Source organism: Psammomys obesus, unplaced genomic scaffold (genome assembly GCF_907164565.1).
Source record: "Psammomys obesus unplaced genomic scaffold, mPsaObe1.curated_primary_1811, whole genome shotgun sequence".
In the NCBI taxonomy this organism is placed as follows: Eukaryota; Metazoa; Chordata; class Mammalia; order Rodentia; family Muridae; genus Psammomys; species Psammomys obesus.
In genome coordinates, this window is record NW_026594377.1 from 5699306 (window position 1) to 5726458 (window position 27153).

The 27153-nt window shown below is 43.5% G+C and overlaps 1 protein-coding gene across 1 annotated transcript; it reads right to left on the reverse strand.

Moving 5' to 3' along the window:
- Nucleotides 1–1338: 1338 nt before the first annotated feature.
- Tmem192 (transmembrane protein 192) lies at nt 1339–25442 on the reverse strand. Its single transcript, XM_055618899.1, has 6 exons — nt 25327–25442; nt 11048–11194; nt 8352–8616; nt 5150–5284; nt 3834–3936; nt 1339–1722 (listed from the first exon to the last, which is right to left on the reverse strand). The coding sequence occupies exons 1-6, from the start codon at nt 25351–25353 to the stop codon at nt 1599–1601; spliced, it is 801 nt and encodes a 266-aa protein (XP_055474874.1). The 5' UTR covers nt 25354–25442; the 3' UTR covers nt 1339–1598.
- Between the last annotated feature and the right edge of the window lie 1711 nt (nt 25443–27153).

The following is a 27153-nucleotide window of genomic DNA, read 5'->3' on the forward strand; positions in this document are numbered from 1 at the left end:
ATCAGGAGCTCAAGGCCAGCCTCAGCCACATGAGCTCCTATCTGAAAAAAGTCTTTCTAAGGTGAGCCATAAAGGTGCCAATTGATTAAAAGGAGCTCTAGAAGAAATGTAGAAATAGTGCCACATAGAAACACTTCATTTTCATGGCCAGAATTATCTGTTAATAATACCTATACATAAATTAACTTGACATTTTAATCCCATCATAATTTTAACTATAAGACTAAAAAGTATCTTTTTCATATTTAATTAAAAATTCAGTATTGTATTTGTGTGGTGTATGTGTGTGATATGTGTGTATCAGTGCATGAACAAGAGTGCCACATTGAGAATTTGAAGGTCAGAGGACAACTTTCAGGAGCCGTTTTCTCCTCCACCAAAGATTCCTGGGATCAAATAGAGGTTACCAGGCTTGCATAGCAAACACTTTTCCTACTGAGCCATTTCACCAGCTGTATTTGGTCAAATTTTAACCCATGGATGCATTAACCCACATTCCTCTACTTAAACACATTCTTCTTTTGTGTGTTTTTGTCAGACAGGACAGGACCTTTCTGTAGCTGCAGCTGGTCTGGAACTCGCTGTTTGGGCCAGGTCAGTCTTGAACTTCCTGAGTCTCCCTCCCAAGGATCAGGGTGACAGGTGTGAGTCCCCATGTCCAGCTAGTTAAACGCACTGATAAAATCACAGGATAACACAGACATATAAGGCAACTTCTGAAGGGCAAAGCGAGAGCGACAGATTACATCCTACATCGTTACTCTTGCCAGTGGAGGATCTTACCACATAACAAGCGTCACCACTCGGTCTCTTATTGACCCAGGAATTCTTTGCATATTTCTCAGTGACACAGTGTAAAAGTTGCCCAGGATACGTCCTGGTGAGATCTTGGTCCTGAGGAAACTGTTTTATGCTTTTGGAACAAGGTCTCATTGTATGCACTGGGGTCGCCTCAAGCTGGTGGTGATCCTCCTGTCTCAACTTTTCAAGTGCTGGGATTACAGGTGTGAGTCACCACGACTGGATGAAGGAAATTTTTTATAGAAGCTGCCTGAGTGGTGGAGTATTTGATTATCATGTGTGAGAAGCTTAGGTTTGATCTCTAGCACTGGAAAACAAGCAACTAAGCAAAAAACTTAGGTGGCCTTGTCTCTCATCCAGTGCACCCTACACATTTAAAAATGCACGCGAGGCTCTTCAGGAGAAAATACTGCCCGCAGGAAATAATGCCTCCTCTTAGCAGCTTCATTGGGGTAAGAACTTACAGGCTTATAACCTTGTTTTCAGCAGACTATAATGTCACACTTCTTTAACAAAGAACCATGTAATTCAAGGGTTCTAAAACTATACCTGTATTCCAGAAAAGTCAAGGAGGTAAATTATTTCACAACATACAGAGCATTGTCAAGTTTTCCAGACTTTTATAAACTACCCAGAGGCCCCCATCTCTGGAACACACATTGTTCTTTGTAGGCAGAACAGAATTCCGGTTACCAGCACACACTCTGAACATGACTTTGGCAGGGGCGGTGGGTGCCATGGCAGCCAGGCAGTCTGAAGCTACTGTGAACTCAGTGGCTGTCAAGCCCACGAGCCTCTCATGTCCTTGTTGGCTGAGCGGCCAGGTCCAACAACCGCTTACTCAGCAGGGCATTGTGTCGCTTGAGGTACGCTATTATGTCTCCTTGCTTTTCAACAATTTCTTCTAGACTTGAAATAGTCCTGCAGAATTCGAGATATAAGCAGGTTACATGAGTTCACCAACATTCTTTAGTCTCATTTCAAATGAGTTCTCAACAGTGTTCAGTAAAAACAATACTTTCCCTCAGGTTTTACATAGCAGGGATATTCCAAAATCAGCCTTTTCATGAATGAATTTAGTGACTTTTGCTCTGGAAATCAATCTGTTTTGTACATGCTGCCTTTATTTGTTTGTTTGTTTGTTTATTTAAAGTTTTTACAATTTAAAGTCAACACGTGAACCAGGAGATGTTCGTGGACACATTTAATCCCAGCACTCAGGAGGCAGGCAGGCAGATCTCTGTGAGTTCAAAGCCAACCTGGTTTACCTAGCAATTTCCAGAACAGCCAGGGCTAAATAGTGAGATCTTGTCTCAACCCCCATCCCCCACCCCACCCCAAAGAAAACACAGCATCCAAATTTGTTAGGAATGACTGTGATGGCTAATCTTGGTTGTCAGCTTGACTACATCTGGAATTAACTAAAACACAAGCAGCTGGGCACAACACCTACCTGTGAGGGGTTTTTCTGAGTTGGATTATTTGAGGTAGAGACTCACTCTAAACCTGGGCCACACCTCCTGGTGGCAGTCTATATGAAGGACAGAGACAAGAAACTGCTTCCTGCTTCTCACCAGCAGTCCTGTTCTTGACCATCCCTTCCTGGTGTTAAAACGGACTTCTTCAGGATTCCAATGTGGACTGAAAACTGCCTGCTCTCTAGGACTTCTCTAGGACTCCAGAACCAGACTGGGGCTGCTCAGACACCCAGTCTCATGGACTGAATGACCTTTGTGTCCCGAGATAGCCATTGTAGGACTCCTCAGGCCACAGACTGTGAGCCACTCTAACACACACAGTCTCTCGTAGCTCTGGCTGTCCTGGAACTCATACCCTGGGCTACAGAGCAGCGCAGCAAGAGATAGTTGGAGGCCAGCCTGGTCTATATACTGAGCTCCAGTACTCAGGAGGCTAAGGGAAGAGAATCAAGAGTCTGAGTCTACCCTGAGCTACACAGCAAACTACAGTCTAGTCTCAATCCCATAGTGAGACGTGATCCCAAACCCCAAACAAAAATAGCCCCTACTCTCCCCTACTTCATATCCACACCACACGTCTGTCCTCTCAATTCAGTGAATACTATTACAATTTTAGACTAAATCTATATTAAGATCTACAGTATCAATATATATCACTTTTCATAGTTAAGCTAAGGTATGGCCTACTATTATATTTCATACACAAACTTCTATTTTTCCTAGGAGTAATACTTGCTCATTTTGATATTTATGTAGAGTTTATTCTGGAATGAATATTTTTTAACTTTTTATTCTTTGTGAATTGCATATCACGCACCCAATAATCACACTCATCTCCACATACCATCATATCTGCCCAAATAGAAAACATCAAAAAATCTCGATGTGTAAGCTGAAGTGTGTCACAGTATACCCTTTTGTTCACACATCTTCACTTGCAAATGTTCACTACAGTGACTCACTGTTCTGGTCCAAGCCCCTGGCTTCTGCTACACCATCAATTCTGGATCCTCACTTGGATACCCTGTTACCTGGCCCCTTCATGTGCTCCAGGAGTTCGCACATGGGGTATATGTTGGGGTGGGACAACTCAAAGCCCTGGATCTGAGGCAGGTGGGTCTCTGAGTGCAAGGCCAGTCAGAACTACATAAAATAGACTACCCTGTTTCAAAACCCCAAAATACTATGGTTGGATATATTACAGTACAAAAAAATGTCATAAGGGAAGAAAATGCTTATTTTCAGAAATAAAATTCTGTCTGCTGGTCTCAAACTCCCACCTCAGCCTTCTAGGTTTGTGTTTGGGTGTATGTGTGTGTGATACGAGGGATGAACCCTGAGGCGCAAACATAGAACCTCTAAATACATTCTCAGCCTTTACAAGAACATTAAAAACAAACAAACAAACCTTTGGGCCAAGAGTTTGCTACAATGCTCTGGCTAGGGATCCGCCCTGTCTATGCCTTCCAAGTAGCTAGCTAGCATCACAAAATCATTAGGTAACCAAAAGGGAAAAAGTTAACTCCGATTTTTCACTGCAAATTCAAGCCTTACCTGAAGCCAGTCTCTGAGGCAATATTGCTAGGGTAAGCATAATTTTTTTCTTCTTCAAGTACATCAGGCTGGGGCTTGGCTCTATTGAATCTCCTAATTTTCACTGAAATAAGAAAATCATTTTTACTCAGGTTTTTATTTCTGAAGAAACTGCTATATTCAGTTATTCAAGCTATACTAACCAGTTGTTCTTTTTGCATGGATAATATATTTGAGGTTTCATAATGCGTAAACAGTTTGATGCTTGTTTATCAACATATGCATTTCAAAGTCTACTAAGCAAGGACCAGTCACAGGGATTGTTGAGATTGTCATTAGCAACAAAATAACAATAACAATAGGTGACTGTCCTAGATGGATGTCAGGATTGTCATTAGTAACAAAATAACAGGATGGATGACCTCATTCCATTCTGACTACATCTTGGACACTCATTTTTCTTTTCTTTCTTGAGACAGGGTCCCTATGTAGACCAGGCTGGCCTAAAACTCAAAAGAGACTCATATGGGTCTGCCTTCCAAGTATTAGGATTAAATGTGTTTACTGTTAGGCCCTGCCTTTGTTTTTAATTTAGATTCCAATTTTACATGCAGGGCCTAGCTTGCTGACTTGGCTATAATTCCAGCACTTGGGAGGCTGAAGCAGGCACTTGGCTGTTAATTCAGAACCATTCTGGTTGCCTTATAGCAATAGTTCTCAATCTGTGGGTCATGACCCCTTTGGGGGTCAAATGACCTTTTCATAGGAGCTGATCAGATATCCTGCATACCAGATATTTGCATTACAATTAATAATGGTAGTACAGTTATGAAGTACTGATGATAATAATTTTATGGCTGTAAGTCATCACACCATGAGGGACTATATATTAAAGGTTGCAGCATTAAGAAGGTGGGGAAGCAGGTTTGATGTTTTGTTTACTGCGAAAGCTTTACTGCAGTTGTCTGAAAATTCATTCTTCTTTAAAGATGTTTAAATTATATGCGTTGGGGGGGGTATGTGCTTGTGCTTTCAGGAGGCCAGAGGCACTGGCAGTTGTGAGCCTTCTGGTGTGAGGCTCTTAACTGCTGAGTCACCTCCCCAAGCTCAAAGGTTCCCAGGACATGAATGTAGAAAAGTGACTGGTAGTGGTTGTCTGTCCCTTCCTGTTGGTCTGAAAGGAGAAAAGACCAGAAGTGGTCAGAAGCGATTGACATGTGCTAAAGGAGTCCTCAGCTAAGAGGGAAGGCTTTTCACTAAAATATCAGGCTGTGCTTCCACCTGTGCAGGAGAGAGGCAGGCAGGTCATAGGACAGAGGCCTCCTTTCCATTCTCACCTGTATAGAAGAGCAGACAGCTAAGGGAGCAGATCATCTCCAGGGTCAGGACCGCCAGAATCAGCTCCAGGTACAGTCTGCTGGGCTCAGGGAAAGAATGCTGCATGCACAGGAGGAGCAGGAGTGCTGTGTTGCCTGAGAGAGGGAGGGAAACAGATAAGGATGGGATGCTGCTCTTGAGTCAATACACAGCTCCTTTTGCTTTGCTGTCCACAAATTGCTATCTGCCTGTCTGTCTGTCTGTCTGTCTGTCTATCTATCTATCTATCTAATCTTTCTTTTTTTTTTTTTTCTTTATCCAGTTTTATTAAGCCCTTGTGATTTCCTAAGTGAAAGAATTGTGTTGCTATATGTAGCAAACCCTTATGCTAATAAGGGTGGGCACTACAGAGCCCAAGCATGGGTCCAGTCACCAGAACGACCAGGATTGGAACTTCTGTTCCACTTGCCAGACTTAGGGAAGCTCTAGAGGTTGGAAATGTAAATTCTTTAATATATATATTTAAGGATCAAAACAGGAATTCAAAGAGTAGAGGCAGGACGATGAAGCCAACACAGCTACATGAGACCTCGTCTCCAAAAAATAAGGAGTTAAAGATTTAGCTCACTGGCAAGATGTTTGATGGTATGTGTGTGTGATGGTGGTAGCGGGGGGTGAGAAGTCCTGGGTTTGGTCCCTCGCACCAAAAATAAAAACAGAAAAACCAAAGACTCTGACCTTGTTTTAAAACTAAAGAATTATTTCTTGGCTTTATAAAATTATTAAACTGATGTTTCTTCTGCACATGTGAAAAAATATTTATTGAGACAGTGTTCCAACATAGTGTAGGCTGGCCTCAAATTCACTAACTATTCTCTTGCCTCTGCCTCCTGAGGGTTCAGATTGCATCATACCCAGATTAAAGTCAGATTTTAAAAAAGTAAAGACCAAATAATTTCTTTGTTAACTTCAAAGCTATTATTTCCAGATTTTAAAACAAAACAAAACAAAAAACCCATCAAACTATTATTTCTAGACCATTCCTTAAGAGTATTCTTTCCTCTCACCTCACATAAGGTAGGTAAATGAGTTTAAAAGTCTGGTTTTCCTCTTGTGTTATGGTGACATCTTCTGGCCACATAGCAGAAACACCAGTCAAAACCCACAATCATCCCTGGTGGTCTAGGGGCAATAGCCCGTGCCCACTCGCCCAGGCTCTGAAGACCACCGGTTCTGACTATGTTCTCTCCAGCTGAAGTGTGTTCTTTAGCCTCCACTGATGCTCTGGTGAGTGGATGAGCTTGTGGCTTACCCTTTGATAATACACTAACAAAATACAGAGAAAAAATTCAATTCTGTAGAACTCAAGAGGCTTTTCTAAGGTCAAAATTTGACACTCAAAACTCCCCAGTTCAGCTCAATTTAATTTTATTATGCCTCTGAAAGGCCCACTGTAATAGAGAGAAGCAGGCCATACCCTGGTCTTGCCTTGACTCAGGACCCATGAGGGTTCTGTTGTCTGTTTGTCTATATGTGTGGGGCACAGGGAGTCAACCTAGGGCCATGTAAGATAAGCAAGTACTCCATCACAAGCCCTATTTACACTTTTTGTTTTACTAATTGTGGTGGTTTGAATAAAAATAACCCCCCCCCCCCCCCCCCGTAGGCTCACAGGAAGTGACACTATTAGGAGGTGTGGCCTTGTTGGAGGTATAGCCTTCTTGGAAGAAGTATGTCACTGGGGGTGATGCTCAGGCCAGGCATAGAATGTCCCTCTCTGCCTGCTGCCTGCTGATTAGGATGCAAAACTCTTGGCTCCTTCTCCAACACCATGTCTGCCTGAGCACAGCTAGGCGTCCTGCCACGATGACAATGGATTAAATCTCTGTACACCAGTACCAATCACATATTTTCCTTTATAAGAGTAGCTGTGGTCATGGTGTCTCTTCACAGCACTAGAAACCCTAAGTAAGACACTAATGAAGCAGAAAATACCAATTATGAGCTATTGATTTATCGGTTTATTTAGTGACTTAAAGCACCACCTGTTCCGCCTGTTTGTCAAGCATGACTTTCAGTTGCTACCTGGAACACAGTGACCTAGAGAAACAGCTGAAAAATGGATTGTTGCTTTAACAGCCTGCTGACAGCCATGTACGCCTCTGTAAAATCAGCTTGTAGCTTTAGAGTGTAAAACAGGAGTGTAACCTAGACCTGGGGCGGAGGCCTTTTGGAGCTATCCCCGGTGTGGTCCCCTGCTGACATCTCTCTCCCACTGTCACTGGGATACAAGTGCTTATTCCAGAAGTGCTAGATAGCTGCTACCACAATACTGAGTTCCCCAGGATGACCTTCTCCACACTCTGTACCTCATGCAAGCCTGGCTTAAGGCACAGTGTTTTACATTTTCTTTTTTGAATAATTTAGCTTATTTGTCTATATCCTAGCAATTTACTATAATTATTTTCTATAACACAAAAACCATGGAACTTCATTCTAAAAATCCTTTTTTGGGGAGGGTGATTTTTTTTTGGGGGGGGGCAGGGGGAGCAAGGGGGTTGTTGAGATAAGGTCGAAGGTAGTATAAGCTGGCTTCCAACCCGCTACATACACCAGGCTGACCTTGAACTCCAGGTCCTCCAGCGTCCACCTTGTAAATGCAGATACCTTTTCTAATCCTCAAAACTGTCAAACAGCAGCAGCATCCTTCCTCCTTGAGCAAATGAGATGGCTGATACTAAAAAAGTGGAAAATTCTACCTTTTGAAAATGGATGCACTGATATCACACATACAAATTTCAAATGAAAATTAAGGCCATATGCCGGGCATGGTGACACATGCCTACAACCCTGGCACTTACTCAAGAGGCCGAGGACTGTCATTATTTGGAGGCTAGCCTGATGGAGAAGAGTCCTAGGGGTGCCTGCCTGTAAGACACAGTGATAGCCTATCTCAAAATAACCACAAAGACCCTGTAGGAAAAGCTTCAAGAGGAGGGTGGACATTGCTCAGCAGTGCAGTGCTTGCCTAGCACACACAAAGCCCTGGGTTCAATCCCTCTTCCCACCAAAAGAAAAAGTCAGGATAGGGACTACAATACATATCACTCCAAAAGAGGGATTATAAATTGTGATTACAGACTCAGTACAATCAGGTTTCACATGTCCTTCTTTATCAGCCCTGACACTGGAGCCACAGAGCAGCAGGGATAAAGTCCTTACCGGAAGAGTGGATGGTAAGGACCAGCGACTTGAGGTGCCTTGTGGACCAGTAGATCTGGGAATAGCCGCGGCACCTGACCTTCCTGTGCTGATACTGGATGTAGCGTTCCAGAAGCAGATGCAGGAGCCACAGGATGACTTTCCCAAGGATTATGACTGTCTGAACCTTCAGTGGGTTGGTGTAGTTTTCTGGGCATTTGTCTTCACTTGGATTAGGGTACGAACACAGTATACCTGTTAAAAATGCTAAAATGACAAACACAACCTGGTGGAAAGAAAAGCAGTAGGATTCATAGTAAATACGCAGGCTGTGGTCAGGGACAGTGAGATGGCTCAGTGGGTAAAGGCCCTCGTCACCAGGACTGACAACCTGACCCAGGGTCCACACAGGGCGAGGAGAGAGCTGGCTGTATGTCCTGGCTTCTGTGTACACCGTGGCACACCTGCATGCCCAGATGTGTGCATGTACACACTCACATACCAACGGAAGATAAAAATGAGAAGAAATATATGCAGTTAGGAAACAGGAACTGCAACGGCAGTTCTTAAAGACTCTGTGACGTATCCTATCCTACTCTTACAAATGATTTTAAAAACTATTTACCAAAGGCATTATAAATATCTGTAGTACACTCAGGAGGATGGAAAATTCCAGGTCAGCCTGGGCTACATAGGAAGATTGCATGTCAAATTTAAAAGAGAAAGATGTAGGAAAACAGACTAAAGCACAAATAAGAAAATAAAATCACGCTAAATCCCACTTAAGGAGATAATCCCTTAAGGTTGACTTTTTTTTTTTTTTTCTTTCTCTTATTAAAAACAAAAGGTATAAAAAGAATTGATTGTGTCAAAGCAACTGAAAGGAGAGATGGCTTGGTGGCTCAGAGTTCAAACAGCTTTGGCAGAGGACTCTAAGGTTCACTCTGTAGCACCCATGACAAGCATCCTCTGAGGGCACCCATACACGAACACACATGCGCAAATCCACATATAACTAAAAACAAAAACACTAAAAAAATGTTTTCCCCCCAGCTTCAGTTTTAGGCGAACAGGTACCTAATGCGATTGACAAACATTTAAATGGTGCCAGGACACAGGAAAAGATGCTCTTATCTGTTGCTAACTGGACTGGGAATCACTTCAGAAAATGATTTGGAAATATCTTGACTCAGCAATCTTCCTGTAAGGATCCTATCCCTCAGAAATAAATTCAATAGCCAGCACTTGGGAAGCAAAAGCAGGTGGATCTCTGAGTTATAGGCCAGCCTAGTCTACGTTGAGAGTTCAAGGTCGGTGAAACTACAGAATGAGATCTTATCTTTAAAAAAAAAGAAAGACAAAAAGAAGCACTCCATGTATATTTGAAGGCATTATCAGCTACTGGCTCATAAGGTAGCCTCTACCAATATGGACCCACAACACAGTAGAAGGAGTAAGCTGCAGAGCAGCGGCTCTCGGATGTAACATGCAGACAAGTCAGGAAAACACAGAGCACTGTTAGTTATTAATATTGAATACTGACTTATCTTACAGTTAAACAGCAGTTAGTCCTAAACCAGCTGTATACCCAAATCACCACACAGGGACTAGGATTTACTTAATTAAGCTAGAGCACAATGCTGGGCAACAGTTACTCCACCCTAAACCTCCAAGCCCGCATAGCTTCTTCCCATTGTTATACTTGCTTTTTAGTCATATCTTAGGTCCAGTTCATCTCTCCTGGTGTTCCCAGGTCCTCTCCTCTCAGAACCTTCCTCCCATTCGTTTCTCTCTCCTCCCTCCAGACCAGGACGTCCCACCCTATTCTGTCCATTGCTCAGCATTGGCTGGTTGTTTTATTGGCAATACAGAGAACAAATGGTGGCAGGTTTACACAAACTTGAGACAGGTAATGCTTTAATAAGCATCATAATGCAATGTCTGGATTGAAACCAGATAGTAGGGTAGAGAAATCAGCATGTGAATGAACAAGGGTAAGTTGTAACCATTCCACAAGAGCATTATACCGACACCAGAGCTTGCTGGAAATGTACAGTGTGGAGCCAGTCTCTTAGGGCCCAGCAGTGCACTTTCTAGTGGAGTCTGGGAACTTAGCAGAGGAGGGACAGAATACTAAAATTAAATATAGATTAAGTTAGTTAATTAACACTAATATGGATTTGCATATATGCTAATCTCTGTATGAATTTAGCAAAGGGCTAAGGCTTTTACTATGTAGCCCAGATTGACTTACAACTTTTTAATCTTTCTGCCTCTGCCTGATAATTACTGTACCGACATTACAAACATGTTTAGTGGTTTTTTTTTTTGTTTGTTTGGGTTTTTTTGCTTTTTGTTTTTTGGAGACAGGGTCTCATTGTATAACCCTAACTGGCCTAAACTTGATGTGTAGTTCAGGCTGGCTTTGAACTCACAGAGACTTCCTGCCTCTGCCTTCCAAGTGCTGGAATTAAAAACTTGCACCACCAAGCCTAGAGATGAGGTCTCTGACTTGGATCTGAGGCTCACCTCCTATCAGACTAAGCTCACCTCCTATTAGACTAAGTCCTAGGGATCTTCCTGTCTCCACCTCCCCACTGCCAGGAGTACACTCCTCCATCCCCAGGTTTCTACACAAGAGGTGGAGGTGGAACCCACGGCCTCAAGCATCTTGTGCCTGGGCCATCTTCACCTCCATGCTTCTGCAGCGAACTCACGTGTATAAGCAGCAGCAGATTCGCTACGATGACCGTGGGAAGAGGATGGAATCTGGGTCTAAAGTGAGCATGCAAAGAGTGGTGTGGGAGAGGCTGGGTGTCCAGAAGGGGGTCATCGTCCATACTTTGTAGGATATCCAAGGAACCCTGTGAGGGAAAACCACGCAGGTTACAGTCAAGACTTTCTGGATCATGTTTCTAAGACACAGGCTGTCCACAAACTCACAGAGATCTGGCTGCCTCTGCCTCCCTCAGTACTGAGATTACAGGTGTGCACCACCATGCTCAGCTTTTTTTTTTTTTTTCAACTTTTTAGTTACTATTTTATTTACATGTATGCCTCCATGTATGTCTTTGTGAGGGTGTCAGATCTCCTGGAACTGAAATTACAGACAAATGTGGGTGCTGGGATTTACAGCACATACCAGCCTTCAATTTGTGGCAGTCGTCACCTAGCCTACTGAGTGCTGGGATTCCAGGCATGGGCCATCAGACCTGGAGCTTTTAAAACTTTTTTGTATGATTTGTGTGTGTGTGTGTGTTTGTTTGTGCATAAAACTGTGATCTCAGTACTCAGGAGGCTAAGACAGAGTAATCTGGAACGTGAAACTAGTGTGGGCAATAGAGCTCCCCCCAGGCCAGCCTAGAATACTCAGCACAACCCTTTCCGTAAAAGACTAAACAAGCTGAGGATATCACTAAAAGCAGAGTATGTAACACCCTGGGTTCCTTCTGCAGAACTGCAAAAACCAAAAACACCCAAAGGGGCTAGGGTGTAGCTTAGTGGCAGAGAGCTTCCTGGACACACATGAGGTCCTGGGCTCTGATCCTGGCACCATACACAACAAAAGAAACAATGCACACATCAGAAGCAAACAGATCCTACCAAAAGACAACTCGGAAAAGTTAACCTCCCCTTTAGGGAATGCCCTATGACTTTATTTTATTTCTGTTTGTTTTTGAAACAGGGTTTATCTGTGTAACTTTGGCTGTCCTGGACTCACTTTGTAGACCAGGCTGGCCTCAAACTCACAGAGATCACCTGCCTCTCCCTCCCAGAGTACTGGGATTACAGGCGTGCACCACTACCACCCAGTGACCTTTTTTTGTTGTTGTTTAAAGACAGTGTTTCCCTATGTAGTCTTGGCTAGACTGGACTTGCTATGTAGACCAGATGACCCCTAACTCATACAGATCTCCACCAGCTTCCACATCCTAAGTGCTGGCATTAAAAGGTGTGTGCTACCACACTTAGACCCACAAAAAGTAGGTTTTTCTCCCTCCCTCCCTCCCTCCCTTACTTCCTTTCTCCCCCAACCCCTCTTTCATTTGCTTGTTTTGAGACAGGGTCTCTCTATATAGCCCCAGCTGTCCTGGAACTCATAGATTCATCTGCCTCTACTTCTGGTTAAAAATGTACACCATAAAAAAAAAAATGTACACCATAATGCCCAACTATTCCATTTATCTCTGTAACTCCAGAACAAGGTAATACATGATGTATTTAAGCAAAACATTTTTTTTTTTTTTAAATTGCAACAAGGTCTCCCTATTTTGCTTAGGCTGGTCTCAAACTCCTGAATTGATTGGTAGTAACTCACTCAGTCATATGTTGTCAAAATGGGTTGGGCATACATAGTAGAGTTCTTAGGCCCTCAGTCCTTAGCACCACATAAACCAGGCATGGTAGCACACCTCTGTATTCCCAGCACTGAGGAAATAAGGGCAGGGGACTCTTATGGTCAAGGCCAAAAGTGACTAAGACAAACTTTCAATTATAACGGGAATGTTCTAAGCCCCAGTAGAAACAGAACCCAGCATATAAGTATCAAGAAAACATCGATGTGTAGGAATGAGTCACCGCAAAACCACCTTGCTGTCAGTCATTAAAGCAGCGAACAAATGTCCTGAGTGGTTGCCTAAAAATTTCAGCCATGTTTAAAGGTCCATTTCTGCAGTTATGTTACTTCCCATTCTCTGCTGCATACAAATGAGGCTGATCTCAATCCAAGACCCTTACCAGACACTATTATGTATGGAAACAGAGGCAACTACCTATAATCTCAGCACTTGGGAAGCAGACTGTAGGATCAATGGCCACTGAAAGCTAGCCTGGACGACACAGTGAGTTCCAGGCTAGCATGGACAAGGTTGTGAGATCCTCTCTCAAATGAAATAAAGGCTGGAGACATGGAGCAGCAGTTAAGAGCCCCTGTTGCATTTCTACAGGACCTGCATTTGTTCCTGGCACTGACACGGTAGCTCACAACCGCCTGTAACTGTAGATCCTGAGTTCCAGGTGGCCTGGTACTTTCTTCTGACTTCCTCAGGTATGTACATGGCACTCCATCCAAACCCTCATAGAGATAAAATAAATAAACCTAAAAAACTTACAAACACATATTTCTTTTTAAGAGTAAAGAAATTAGAGGGATGGTGATAATTCAGTGTCTAGCATGTGTGAGGACCTGGGCTCAGTATTCAATACTAGATTTAAATATGGGAATCTAAGAGTGTGACCCAGATCTGCGGTGTTACTCAATTTTCAGGTGCAGGCACCTAATGCTGCTACTATGGTGCCTTTGTATTCAATAACCTAGCAGCTCTGACTTGGTTTGCCACAGTCTGCTGTATAATTCTGATGATTTTACTTGTGTTTTGTTTTTTTTTTTTTTTTTTTGGGGGGGGGTGGCTCTTTCTCTGGAGGTCTGGCTGACCAGCAGTTTGCTGACCTCATCTCAACTTGTGGTGAGTGTCTTGCCTTTGCTTCCGAGTCCTGGGATGGATAGACAACATCTCCACTAGGCTGGCATTTTTTACTGTTTCTGTTCTTAACACCCTCTTCCGTGAACACTGTCTCAATCTGAAGGCCATGGAACTTTAGAAGCTCTCTCCTCACCTAATGTCTGAGCATCCTTATATGCCCAGATGGGGAAGTTCCCATCGGCAAGCCTTCCTGGACACCTGAGATCTGGATCCTGCCATTTCTGTTTCCAAAGCACTATGTGTAGCTCCCCTGTAATACTATTCTGTCACCCTTCTCTCTGTTTTTTCTTTCTTCTTTTCTTCCATGGCCTATTTATCCACCTTTCCTGGTAGATGACACTAGAGTCACTAATTCCCCACCCATTACTTGTCTGTCTTAGGGATTTGCTCGGCAAACACTGGTGCATGAATGGTCCACATCTCTCTTTGCAGGTTTCCACAACTCATGGGCAGCATCAACTGCTCATCAGGAGAAATCGGGTCACAGGAGAGATTAATTCTGACCAAAGGTAGTAAAAGCTGTGGCTCTGGGAGGGTCCCCAAGTTACACTGAGACAAAATTTAAGTTGTATTGCTCACTGGCTGTGGGTAAGTTACTTCCCCTCTCTTTTTCTCAGTTTCCTCATTTTTAAGTCTTATTTTTTATTTTATGTGTATGTGTGTATGCATACTGTATGCTTGTAGGGGCCTATTGAAACAGAATAGGGTATTAGAACCACTAGAGAGGGCTGGAGAGATGGCTCAGTGGTTAAGAGCACTGTCTGCTCTTCCAAAGGTCATGAGTTCAATTCCCAGCAACCACATGGTGGCTCACAACCATCCATAATGTGAACTGATTCCCTCTTCTGGTAGGTATGAATGCAGATAGAACACTCATATACATAAAATAAATAAATCTTTAAAAAAAAAAAAGGAACCCCTAGAGAACATTGTGAGGCAGGGAATGTGGGTATTGGGCATTGAACCTGGGTCCTCTGCAAAACCAACCAGCAATCTCTCCATCCTCAATTTCCTCCTCTTAAAAAAGACACTAATAATAGTGCCTGTGCCCAATCTTGGGTAGGAAGATTAAAGGAGTTACTACACAAAAAACTGCTACACAAACTGGTTGTTTGAGGCAGGATTTCTCTGCGTATCCCTGGCTGTCCTGGAACTCATTCTGTGGACCAGGCTGGCCTCAAACTCAAGAGATCTGCCTGCCTCTGCCTCCAGGATGCTGGGATTAACGGCCTATGCCACCACCAGCTGGACTGAGGCATCATTATATTTAATAAAAAGAAAATGAGATAATAACCTTGCTGGTCTGGAGCACACAATGTAGACCAGATGCTTGAGTTCCCACAGAGCCATACCCTTCTGCCTTCCAACTGCTGAAATTAAAGATGTAATCTACTATGTCTGATCTCTGTATTACCCAACTCCCTTTGGACACAGGATCTCAAAATATGGCCCAGGCTAGTCATAAGCCCCAGATCTTCCTACCTTCATCTTCTGGGGGCTGGGATATGTTTGTTTATTTAAATCATTAGTTGCTGTGTGGCCCTGGCAACTGGACTAAGCCCTACCTCAGACCAGTGCTCTGTCACTGAGACACAACCTGGCCCTCTATGAACTCGTTATTCTCCTGGTCTTTACACGATCACGCATTTCTAACGTCCATCACACTCTGTCTTAACCCAGTTTCTCAGTCTTCTGTCAGAGCCTTTCAATATCTTGGTCTGAGGACCCTTCTTCACTGTTCTCTAGAGTTCTAAAACACCTGTCATGTTTATCCTCATAAAACCTGTGAGTCCTGGGGTGGGGCAAGATGGCGACGCCGGGAGGACTCTCATTCTGAGCAGCAGCACAGCAGGATCGGCACAGTGACCAGCAATCAGAACTCGCAGCCATAAAACACAAGCGATTTTGTTTCGCAGGTGAGAGGATACCCCACAGTGGGGGGTTCAATCAGCTTTTAACTCACCTGGCTAAACCTCGGAAGAGACCCCAGTTCCACCAGACGCTTGGCCACCAGCCCCAGCCCAGAACTACACACCAGTGACTCTGGTCACGGTCCCAGACTGAAGCATGCGCACCACACTATCAGAGACTGGAATTTTCAGTTGAGAGATAACCCCACGGTGCAGGAAAAGATTGGGACCGACCTTAGGTCACCAACATCCCCTGGAAAAGACTTGGGGTCTGCGGGCGCCCTAGGAGTCAGCCCAGAGCCAGAGCCGGGGACCCAGGCTCCGGCACAGAGCCCTGTCTGTGTGCCTGATTCGCTGCCTCAGATAGAACTGTGGGCCCCAGGGCACCAGAGACTGATTTTCACTGTGGGGCGCAAACACACAGGGAGGGAAACGGCTGGTCTGATCTCAGAGCACTCAGCTGACACCCCCACCCCGAAAAGGTCTCAGGAAAATTTCCCAGTTTAGGCAGACGCCCAGGCTCCGGAAAGCCGGAAAGGCAGACACAGGTAGTTTCTGTGTGCCAGCTAGCTGGCGGAGACTGAGCGGTGCGCCCCAGGGCAAAAAAGAGACTGGGAGTCCCTGTCTCCAGAGAATCCACAGGAAAGGAAGGAAACTGTACTGAATTAAATCACCCAGTCCTTCCCTGGAAAAAGTCTCGCAGACCGGCGGGGCCCAGCCACCATCACTGAGCTGTGCTCCAGACACAGGCACAAATAGTTGCTGCATGCCAGATGTCCAACTGTGTCACAGCAGCTGATCATTAAATTTACAGCAAGAAACCCAGAAACAGGGCAGCTGTCTTCAGGACTTCCCTGGGTGAGAGGAGAACCCTCTCAACTAACAAACACCACAGTTACCACTCATGTCTCTATCCCTGAGGTGAACAGCAGCAACTCCTGAAAAAACGCCAGCCATCCAGGAACTATACCCAAAAAGCTGAGAAGACTTCCTTCAAGAAAAACCAGCTTTCTGCCAAGAGGATTCTCTCCACCACAGGATCCCCAGGAACCACCAGAAAATAACCCCAAACACCTAAGATAGCCCAATGGGTAGAGGCCAGCGTAAAAGCTCAAGCAACAAAAGACAGAGCAATATGACATCTCCAGAACCCAGTTACCCAGGGGCAAGTAGCCCTGGACACCCCAGCATAACTGAAATCCAAGAAGATGACCTAACAACTATGCTCATAAAGATGATAACAGAGGAAACAAATAAGATACGTAAAGACATAGAGGAAGATAAACTCAAACAGAATATTGCCATCCATAAAGAAATAGAGGAAGTTGCAGCCAAACAGTTTGTGGCCTTTAGAAAGGAAATGCTTAAAGCACTGAATGAAATAAAAGAAACAGAGGTTGGTTCAAACAAACAGCTGAAAGAAGTGATGGAAAAACAGGAAAATACAGTCAGACAGGTGAAGGAAATCAACAAAATGGCTCAAGATCTGAAGATAGAATTGGAAAAATTAAAGAACACACAAATGGAGGAAATTGCAGAGAGAAAGAACTTAGGGAAGAAAACAGGAACTACAGAGGTTAGCATAACCAATAGACTACAAGAGATGGAAGAAAGAATCTCAGGTGTGGAAGATACAATGGAAGAAATTGATGTATCTGTAAGAAAATGTTAAATCCAAAAAATTCCTGACACAGACCATCCAAGAAATCCAAGACAATATGAAAAGACAAAACCTAAGAATAATAGGTATAGAGGAAAAAGAAGACTCCCTTCTCCAAGGCCCAGAAAATATTTTCAACAAAATCACGGAAGAAAATTTCCCCAAGTTAAAGGAGAGGCCAATAAGAATACATGAGGCCTACAGAACACCCAACAAATTTGACCAGAAAAGAAAATCCTCCAGCCACATAATAATCAAAACAGTAAGTATACAGAACAAAGAAGAAAATACTAAAAGCTGCAAGGGAAAAAGGCCAAGTAACATACACTGGCAAACCCATTAGAATCACACCTGACTTTTCAACAGAGACTATGAAAGCCAGAAGGGCCTGGACAGATATCATGCAGACCCTAAGAGAACACAGATGTCAGCCCAGGCTACTATACCCTTCAAAACTCTCAGTCCTCACAGACGGAGAAAACAAGATATTCAATGACAAAAACAAAATTCAACATTACCTACACACAAATCCAGCATTACAGAAGACACTGGAAGGGAAAATACAACCCAAGAAAATTAGCTTCTGTCAAGAAAGCACAGGAAATAATTAACTCTACTTGAGTAAAACAAAAAGCAACCAAGCACACAACCTTATGACCACACCCACCATCAAAATCAAAGGATCTAATAGCCACTGGTCATTAATCTCTCTCAACATCAATGGACTCAACTCTCCAGTAAAAAGACACAGACTAACAGAATGGATACATAAACAAAACCCAGCAATCTGTTGCATACAAGAAACACACCTATGGCACAAAGATAGACATTACCTGAGGATAAAGGGTTGGAAGACGACTTTCTAAGCAAATGGACCCAAGAAGCAAGCAGGAGTGGCCATTCTAATATCTGACAAAAGAGACTTTCAACCAAAAATAATAAAAAGAGATGGGGAAGGACACTTCATACTCATCAAGGGAAAATTCCACCAGGAAGACATCACAATCCTGAACATCTATGCCCCAAATACAAGAGCACCCACATTTGTTAAAGAAACATTGATAAAATTTAAACCACATATAGATCCCCACACATTAATAGTGGGAGACTTCAACACCCACTTTCAACAAAGGACAGGTCAACAAAACAGAAATTAAACAAAGAAACAATGTCTCTAACAGAAGTCATGAATCAAATGGACCTAACAGACATTTACAGAACTTTACACCCAAACACAAAAGATTTTACCTTCTTCTTAGCACCTCATGGAACCTTCTCCAAGATAGACCATATAGTTGGACACAAAGCAAGCCTCAACAGATATAAGAAGATTGAAATAATCCCTTGTATCCTGTCTGATCACCATGGAATAAAGCTGGGCCTCAACAACAACAGAAATAGCAAAAACCTACATACACAAGGAAACTGAACAACTTGTTACTGAATGACAGCTGGGTCAGGGAAGAAATAAAGAAAGAAATTAAAGTCTTCCTAGAAATCAATGAAAATGAAGACACAACATACCCAAACTTGTGGGACACAATGAAAGCAGTGCTAAGAGGAAAATTCATAGCACTAAGTGCCTTCAAGAAGAAATTCGAGACAGCTCATACAAGCAACTTAATGGCTCACTTAAAAACCCTAGAAAAAGAAGAAGCAGACACACCAAGAAGGAGTAGACAGCTGGAAATAATCAAACTCAGGGCTGAAATCAATCAATTAGAAACAAATAAAACAATTCAAAAAATCAATGAAACCAAGAGCTGGTTCTTTGAGAAAATCAACAAGATCAACAAACCCTTAGCCAAGCTAACTAAAAGGCAGAGAGACACCACCCAAATCAACAAAATCAGAAATGAAAAGGGGGACATAACTACAGACACTGAGGAAATCCAAACAATCATTAGGACTTTATGCCACAAAATTTGAAAATCTAAATGAAATGGACAATTTTCTTGATCGATTTGACTTACCAAAGCTGAATCAGGACCAGGTAAATCAATTAAACAGTCCTATATCCCCCAAAGAAATAGAAGCGGTCATCAAAAGTCTCCCATCCAAAAAAAGCCCAGGACCAGATGGCTTCAGCGCAGAATACCAGACCTTCAAAGAAGAGCTAACTCCAATTCTCTTCAAACTATTCCACAAAATAGAAACAGAAGGAACATTACCAAACTCATTCTATGAAGCCACAGTCACCTTGGTACCTAAACCTCACAAAGACTCAACAAAAAAAAGAGAATTTCAGGCCAATCTCCCTTATGAACATTGCTGCAAAAAATACTTAACAAAATACTTGTAAACCGAATCCAAGAACACATCAAAGATATTATCCACTATGACCAAGTAGGCTTCATCCCAGGCATGCAGGGGCGGTTCAATATACGGAAATCCATCAATGTGATCCACCATATTAACAAACTGAAAGAAAAAAACCACATGATAATCTCCCTAGATGCTGAAAAAGCATTTGACAAAATCCAACATCCTTTCATGTTTAAAAGTATTGGAGAGATCAGGGATACAAGGCACATATCTAAACATAGTAAAGGCGATATACAGCAAGCCTATAGCCAACATCAAACTGAATGGAGAGAAACTTAAAGCATTCCCACTGAAATCAGGGACAAGACAAGGCTGCCCACTCTCTCCATATCTCTTCAACATAGTGCTGGAAGTCCTTGCTAGAGCAATAAGACAGTTGAAGGAGATCAAAGGGATACAGATTGGAAAGGAAGAAGTCAAAATATCACTATTACCAGATGATATGATAGTATACCTGAGTGACCCCAAAAACTCTACCAGGGAACTCCTCCAGCTGATAAACACCTTCAGCAAAGTGGCTGAATACAAAATTAACTCAAAAAAAAAAAAATCAGTAGCACTCCTGTATACAAAAGACAAAATGGCTGAGAAAGAAATTAGGGAAACAACACCCTTCACAATAGCCAGAAATGACATAAAGTACCTTGGTGTAACCCTAACCAAGCAAGTCAAAGACTTGTATGAAGAAAATTTCAAGTCTCTGAAGAAAGAATTAGTAGAAGATATCAGAAGATGGAAAGATCTCCCATGCTCATGGCTTAGCAGGATTAACATAATAAAAATGGCCATCTTACCACAAGCAATCTACAGATTTAATGCAATTCCCATCAAATTGCCAACACAATTCTTTACAGACCTGGAAAGAAAAATTCCCAACTTCATATGGAATAACAAGAAACCCAGAATTGCTAAAACAATCCTCTACAACAAAAGATCTTCTGGAGGTATGTATCTCCATCCCTGATCTCAAGCTGTACTATAGAGCAACAGTTATAAAAACTGCATGGTACTGGCATAGAAACAGAATGGTGTATCAATGGAACCAAACAGAAGACCCAGAAATAAACCCACACACTTATGGACACCTGATTTTTGACAAAGATGCCAAAACCATACAATGGAAAAAAGATAGCATCTTCAACAATGGTGCTTGTCCAACTGGATGTCTACATGTAGAAAAATGAAAATAGATCCATACTTATCACCCTGCACAATACTGAAGTCCAAGTGGATCAAAGACCTCAACATAAAACCAGACACATTAAATTGGCTAGAAAAAAAAAAGTGGGGAATACCCTAGAACTCATTGGTACAGGAGAAAACTTCCTGAACAGAATACCAACAGCACAGGCTCTAAGAGCAACAATCAATAAATGGGACCTCATAAAACTGAAAAGCTTCTGTAAAGCAAAGAATACTATCATCAAAACAAAGCGACTGCCTACAGATCGGGAAAGAATCTTCACCAACCCTTTATCTGACAGAGGACTCATATCCAGTATATATAAAGAACTAATGAAGCTGAAAAGCAGCAAACCAAGTAATCCACTTAAAAAATGGGGAACAGAGCTAAACAGAGAACTCTCTGTAGAGGAATATCGAATGGCAGAGAAGCATTTAAAGAAATGCTCAACCTCATTAGCCATTAGGGAAATGCAAATCAAAACGACCCTGAGATATCACCTTACACCCATCAGAATGGCCAAGATCAAAAACTCAAGTGACAACACATGCTGGAGAGGTTGTGAAAAAAGGGGAACCCTTCTCCACTGCTGGTGGGAATGTAAACTTGTACAACCACTCTGGAAATCAATCTGGCGCTTTCTCAGACAACTAGGAATAGCGCTTCCTCAAGATCCAGCCATACCACTCCTAGGCATATATCCAAATGAGACTCAAGTACACAAAAAGGACATTTGCTCAACCATGTTTGTAGCAGCTTTATTTGTAATAGCCAGAAGCTGGAAACAGCCCAGATGCCCCTCAACTGAAGAATGGATGCAGAAATTGTGGTACATCTATAAAATGGAGTATTACTCAGCAATGAAAAATAAGGAAATCATGAAATTTGCAGGTAAATGGTGGTACCTGGAAAGGATCATCCTGAGTGAGTTGTCCCAGAAGCAAAAAGACACACACGGTATATACTCACTCATATAAACATACAACATAGGATAAACCCACTAAAATCTGTACATCTAAACAAACTAAGCAAAAGAGAGGACCCTAACTAAAATGCTCAATCCCCATCCTGAAAGGCAAAGAGGATGGACATCAGAAGAAGAAGAAAACAGGAAACAACCTAGGAACCTGCCACAGAGGGCCTCTGAAAGCCTCTGCCCTGCACTATCAAAGCAGATGCTGAGCCTGATGGCCAACTGTCAGGCAGAGTGAATGGAATTTTATGTAAGAAGTGGGAAATAGCAAGCTGGAGCTGGAGAGGACAGGAACTCCACAAGGAGAGCAACAGAACAAGAAAATTTGAACACAGGGAACTTCCCAGAGACTCATACTCCAACCAAGGACTATTCGTGGAGATAACCTAGAACCCCTGCACAGATGTAGCCCATGGCAGTTCAGTGTCCAAATGGGTTCCATAGTAATGGGAAGAGGGACTGCCTCTGACATAATCTGATTGGCCTGCTCTTTGATCACCTCCCCCTGAGGGGGGAGCAGCCTTACCAGGCCACAGAAGATGACAATGCAGCCACTTCTGATGAGAACTGATAGACTAAGATCAGAAAGAAGGAGAGGAGGACCTCTCCTATCAGTGGACTTGGGGAGGGGCATGCATGCAGAAAGGGGAGGGAGGGTGGGATCCGGAGGGGAGGAGGGAGGGGCTTATGGCAGGGGATACAAAATGAATAAAGTGTAATTAATAAAAGTCCTTAAAAAAAAAACCCTGGGAATCCCTCCCCATTTCCCTCAAGACAGAGTCCAAATTCATCAGGTTGTTCGCATTATAAAAGAGCACTGTACCACTTTTCCAGCTTTACCCTCACCATTTCTCTTCCTCATGTTCTCAGCTCTCAGGAAACCCCTGCAATCTCTACAGCACTCCTCCTTGTTCTCACCTATCACGGTAAAAAAACAAAAACCCTCTCTTTGACTCATTCCCCAATTGTCATATGACAAGTTTCATCTCTACAAAATTACGCAGGGTCAACTTTAAGTTTCTGGGCATACAGAAAAGTTTTATTTTCTCTTTGTTATTCTATGTTGTTTTTTAATCAGTTTCAATCAACTCCTCCTAGGTCCTATTTTTTCTGTCTTCTTACAAGTCTTTTTTTTTTTTTAAATCCCCAAACCTAGCACCTCATGCACACTACATATGAACTACATCCCCAGAACCCCAAATTATTCCTTCATTTCGTCTATTTTTGGCCTATAACTCCCTGAAGCCAAGGTTGGCCTTGACCATAAGAGTCCCCTGCCCTTATTTCCTCAGTGCTAGGAATACAGATGTGTGCTACCATGCCTGGTTTATGCGGTGCTGAGGACTGAGAGCATAAGAACTCTGCCATGTATGCCCAACCCATTTTGACAACATATGACTGACTGAGTTACTACCAAACAATTCAGCTATTGTTTTGGCCCAAACAATATCTCTTCATATCCCCAGCCCCACCCCCCACACTCTTGTGTCCATTAACTGCTTCCTTTGGGGACTCAACATCTACATTATTAAATCTTACTGGAACCCTGGAATAGTAGCACATGCTGTTTAAAATCCCAACATATGGGAGGCTTCAGCAGCAGGATTACTGTGAGCTGGAGTATAGCTTAAATTACATCGTGTGGGCCTGTTAAACAAACACACACACACAAAAACGTGGGAATATCTTCAAGTATTTTCCCTCTCCCTGTCTTAGTCTGAGGGTGACTGTACAACAAAAGATGGTTTGTCCAATGTACTCTCCATGAGAAGCAGCAAAGGAAAGACAGATCACAGGGACGGTAACAGCGTCACATTCACCGCAGTGTGGAATAAAAGGACTCCTATCACTGAAGACACTTTGAGCTGCCCTTGTTTGGGTCCTTGCAGAGGCCTGAATGTTAATTCACCCAAATCTGCAACAGGTCATGGCCTTTATAAATGAGCCACTAGTTCACTGACCCACGTAAGTGCCTGCAACAGTCCATGTATTTAGCTAACTAAATGTGCACTTTGTTATCTACAAAATACCAAAAGCAGGCAAACTACTCTGGTCCACAGTAACTGAGCTATTTAACTGTTGGTGAAATGATCATCTCCAATTGTTTGTCGAAAGAAATATCTAGGACTGTACCCCTGAAAGTTACATCTCCAAGTTACATACCCCGAAAGTTACATGTCCAAAGAGATATCTAGGACTGTACTCCTGAAGCCCAAGGCAGTTTAGCACCAACAAAGAAACACTCACTGCTAATGTTTTTCTAAAACACTCATTTTAAATCTTCCATGAAATCTCACTTGTAAGATTTCAAAAACAATGGCCTGTGCTTTAAATATATATAAGTCTTAAGTTTCCAAGTATTATTTAGTTTTCCATTTTTCTTAACTGAAACATAAAACTAGCTTTGTTTCTAGGCTTAGTGTTAGAAACAGTTATTTCATGAAGAAGATTTAACTAGCTAGGCGTGGCTAGGGTACACCTATTAACCCAGCACGAAAGAGGTGAGTCAGGCAAATTTGAAGCCAGGCCAAGCTATATGAGTACCAGGCCAGCTAGGGCTACATAGTAAGTCTAACAGTTCTGGAACTTTGCTTTTCTTGATGGGCTTTAGTAAGACCATAGTAATAATGTTCTTACTAGTTACATGCTCAGGTTGCTGTGCTAAGGTCACGCCAGCCTGGCATTTCTCAAGGGCAGCAATTTTATTATGCCAATGGACAAAATAATTCATTCTGTACACAAATGCATGTTTCCTCCAAAAGTGACCCCTCCCCCACCCCGCGCGCCCAATTTCAAATTAACATTTAATGAAAGTTAATGAGCTTTCGAACTTTTTTTTTTTTTTTTTTTTTTGCAACTGTATTACCATTCTATACTGGCTACTCCGTGAACTAGGCCACCGGGTCCTTTTTTTAAGCACTCAAACTTGCATCTAAGATTCAAACATCTTTCTGTTCATGCCATGCCTACATTCAAAGCAGCACATGATACTGTTTTTCTCAAATCCGTGTTTCTGGGACGTGAGAGTTAGAGATGGGTCCGCGGGACACTGGGGTTCAGGCCTGGCATCACAGTCACACCAGGTCCCCGGTCCTCTCCAGCCAACGCTGGAGGGCCCAAAGGTTCACCCGGGTGTGCAATTCGCTCCCTCCCGGCCTGTCGGTCTCCCGCAGGCAGGACGGGTCAGGCCAGCAGCATGTCACGTGACGCCCCCATTTCCGGAACCAAAGACGCGCACTGCACGTGAGCCGCCGGCCGGGGAGCCCCGCGCGCCCACCCTGCCGCGTCTCCCCGACCGTCATCCGGGAAGACGCGGTCCCCACCCGACGCGTCACCCCGCACCCCTAGTCCTCTCGGGTTGAGGCCCCTGTGGCTCTGGGCGGCCTCAGTCGGCAGTCGCCACCCCCTGAGCCCAGCCCGGGAAGCGGAGATGGCGGGGCCCCGGCTCGGCGCCTCACTCACGTCCTCCAGCCGGCCGCCCGCCGCCATGACCCGCCTTCGCGGGCCGACGCCCCGCCAGCCTGACCTCTCCACCCGCGCCCCGGCGCTGCGGCCCGGGACCGTCGCACCTCCTCGGACCTGCACGCCCCGCCCCGGACACACCCACTTCCTCGCCCGCCCCGCCCTGATTGCCCGAGGCCACGCCTCTCTACCTAGATCGGCCAATCATCAGCCAGGGGCGTGGCCCTCCCTGCAGACTCAAGCTGAGGGCCGCAGTGCAGCCCAGAAGCTTGTTTTCCGGGGTTTCCCAAACTGTGACTTGATCTGTGTATTAGAGAGTTGGCACTGATAGGACAATTTCTAGTGCAACCGTCTGAACAAATTTGCGGCCACCACTTCTCTTTAAAACATTAACTTCTTTCTCTTGAGCAGTTTTTGTTAGCAGCAATAGCTTTGTTTGGAAAACGGCGCAGTAAAACCATCATTCCCCCTGCAGAGACACTGAACTAGAATAAAGATTCCAGTTTGTATAACACGTTTTACCGATGTCCCCACAAGGACGCAAAGCATCCTGTGGATTTTTTAGGGGTTCTGTTTCTGTTTTCCCCTTCCCCATCTCTTCCTTTTCCACCCTATGATTTTTTCATTTGTTTTGTTTGTTTGAGACAGGGTTTCTCACCTCAGACCTGCCTATGCTGGACTCACTATGTAGACCAGGGTGGCCTTACACACTCAGAGATTTGCTTGTCTCTGTCCCCCGAGCGGAATGCTGGGATTAAAGGCATTTGCCACTACACTTGGCCCAAGACTGAGGCAGTTCTCTTCTTGCACTCTGTGAATCCCAGGCACATGATGCCATAGGCCAGCCCCTGACTCCACCCCCTTTTCTTTTCTTTTTTTAATTAAAACACGATCTCAAGTAGCTCTTGCTGACCCAGAACGTGACGTGCGCTTAAGCTGGACTTGCATTCCTGGTCTTCCTGCGTTAGCCCACTGAAATCTGGCATTACCCTGTGTGCCACCACACTTGATGAACTGTTTTGTTTTATATACAAAGGATTTTAAAATTATTTTTATTTTATGTGTGTCAGTGTTTTATTTGCATAAGCATGCCTTTTGCTCAAGGAGGCAAGAAGAGGTCATTGAATCCTCTAGCACTAGAGTTAGACAACCTTGGAGCCATCTTTGCAGGCTGAGTGTTTAATATATATAGTGTGTACATATATAATTATATATAGTATATGTACATATATATGTAATCAAACTGAGGAACTGGGTATGGTGGCACATAGCTGTAATCCCAGGACTTAATGGAGACAGTAGGATCATAAGTTCAAGGCCAGGCTAGGCTTCATGGTGAGTTAGAGGCAAGCCTGGCTTACGTGAGACTATTTCATGAAGAAATAAGCAGGGATGTGATGAAGAGTCCTCAAGGATCGAGGAAGAGGAATTGAAGGACAAAGGTGTCATTGGTGCAGAGAAGGCTGGGCCTCAAGGACCATGAGTAGACCTGTCCACTGGAAAGAATGCCTGTCCATGTGTCCTAGAACAGCTAGCTGAAGCATGTTGCTTCATTCTTCTCTGTCTGAAACCAGCTTCTCTGCAGGCCGTGGAAAGGAAAGAGCCTAAATCCTCAAAGCATTTTTCCTTATGGAATGCATAGTCTTAATTGGTCCTTGTTCTTTTAACAAGGCTTTTACTGGCGTCTGTTAATTACATGTAATAATAGGTTTCATTATGACATTTTCACACATGTGTATAAGATATTTCAATCATATTTAGCACTCATTGTCTTCCCTTCCACTGGTTCCCTTCCTTTCCCCACATAGTTCCTTTTCTGCTTTCAGG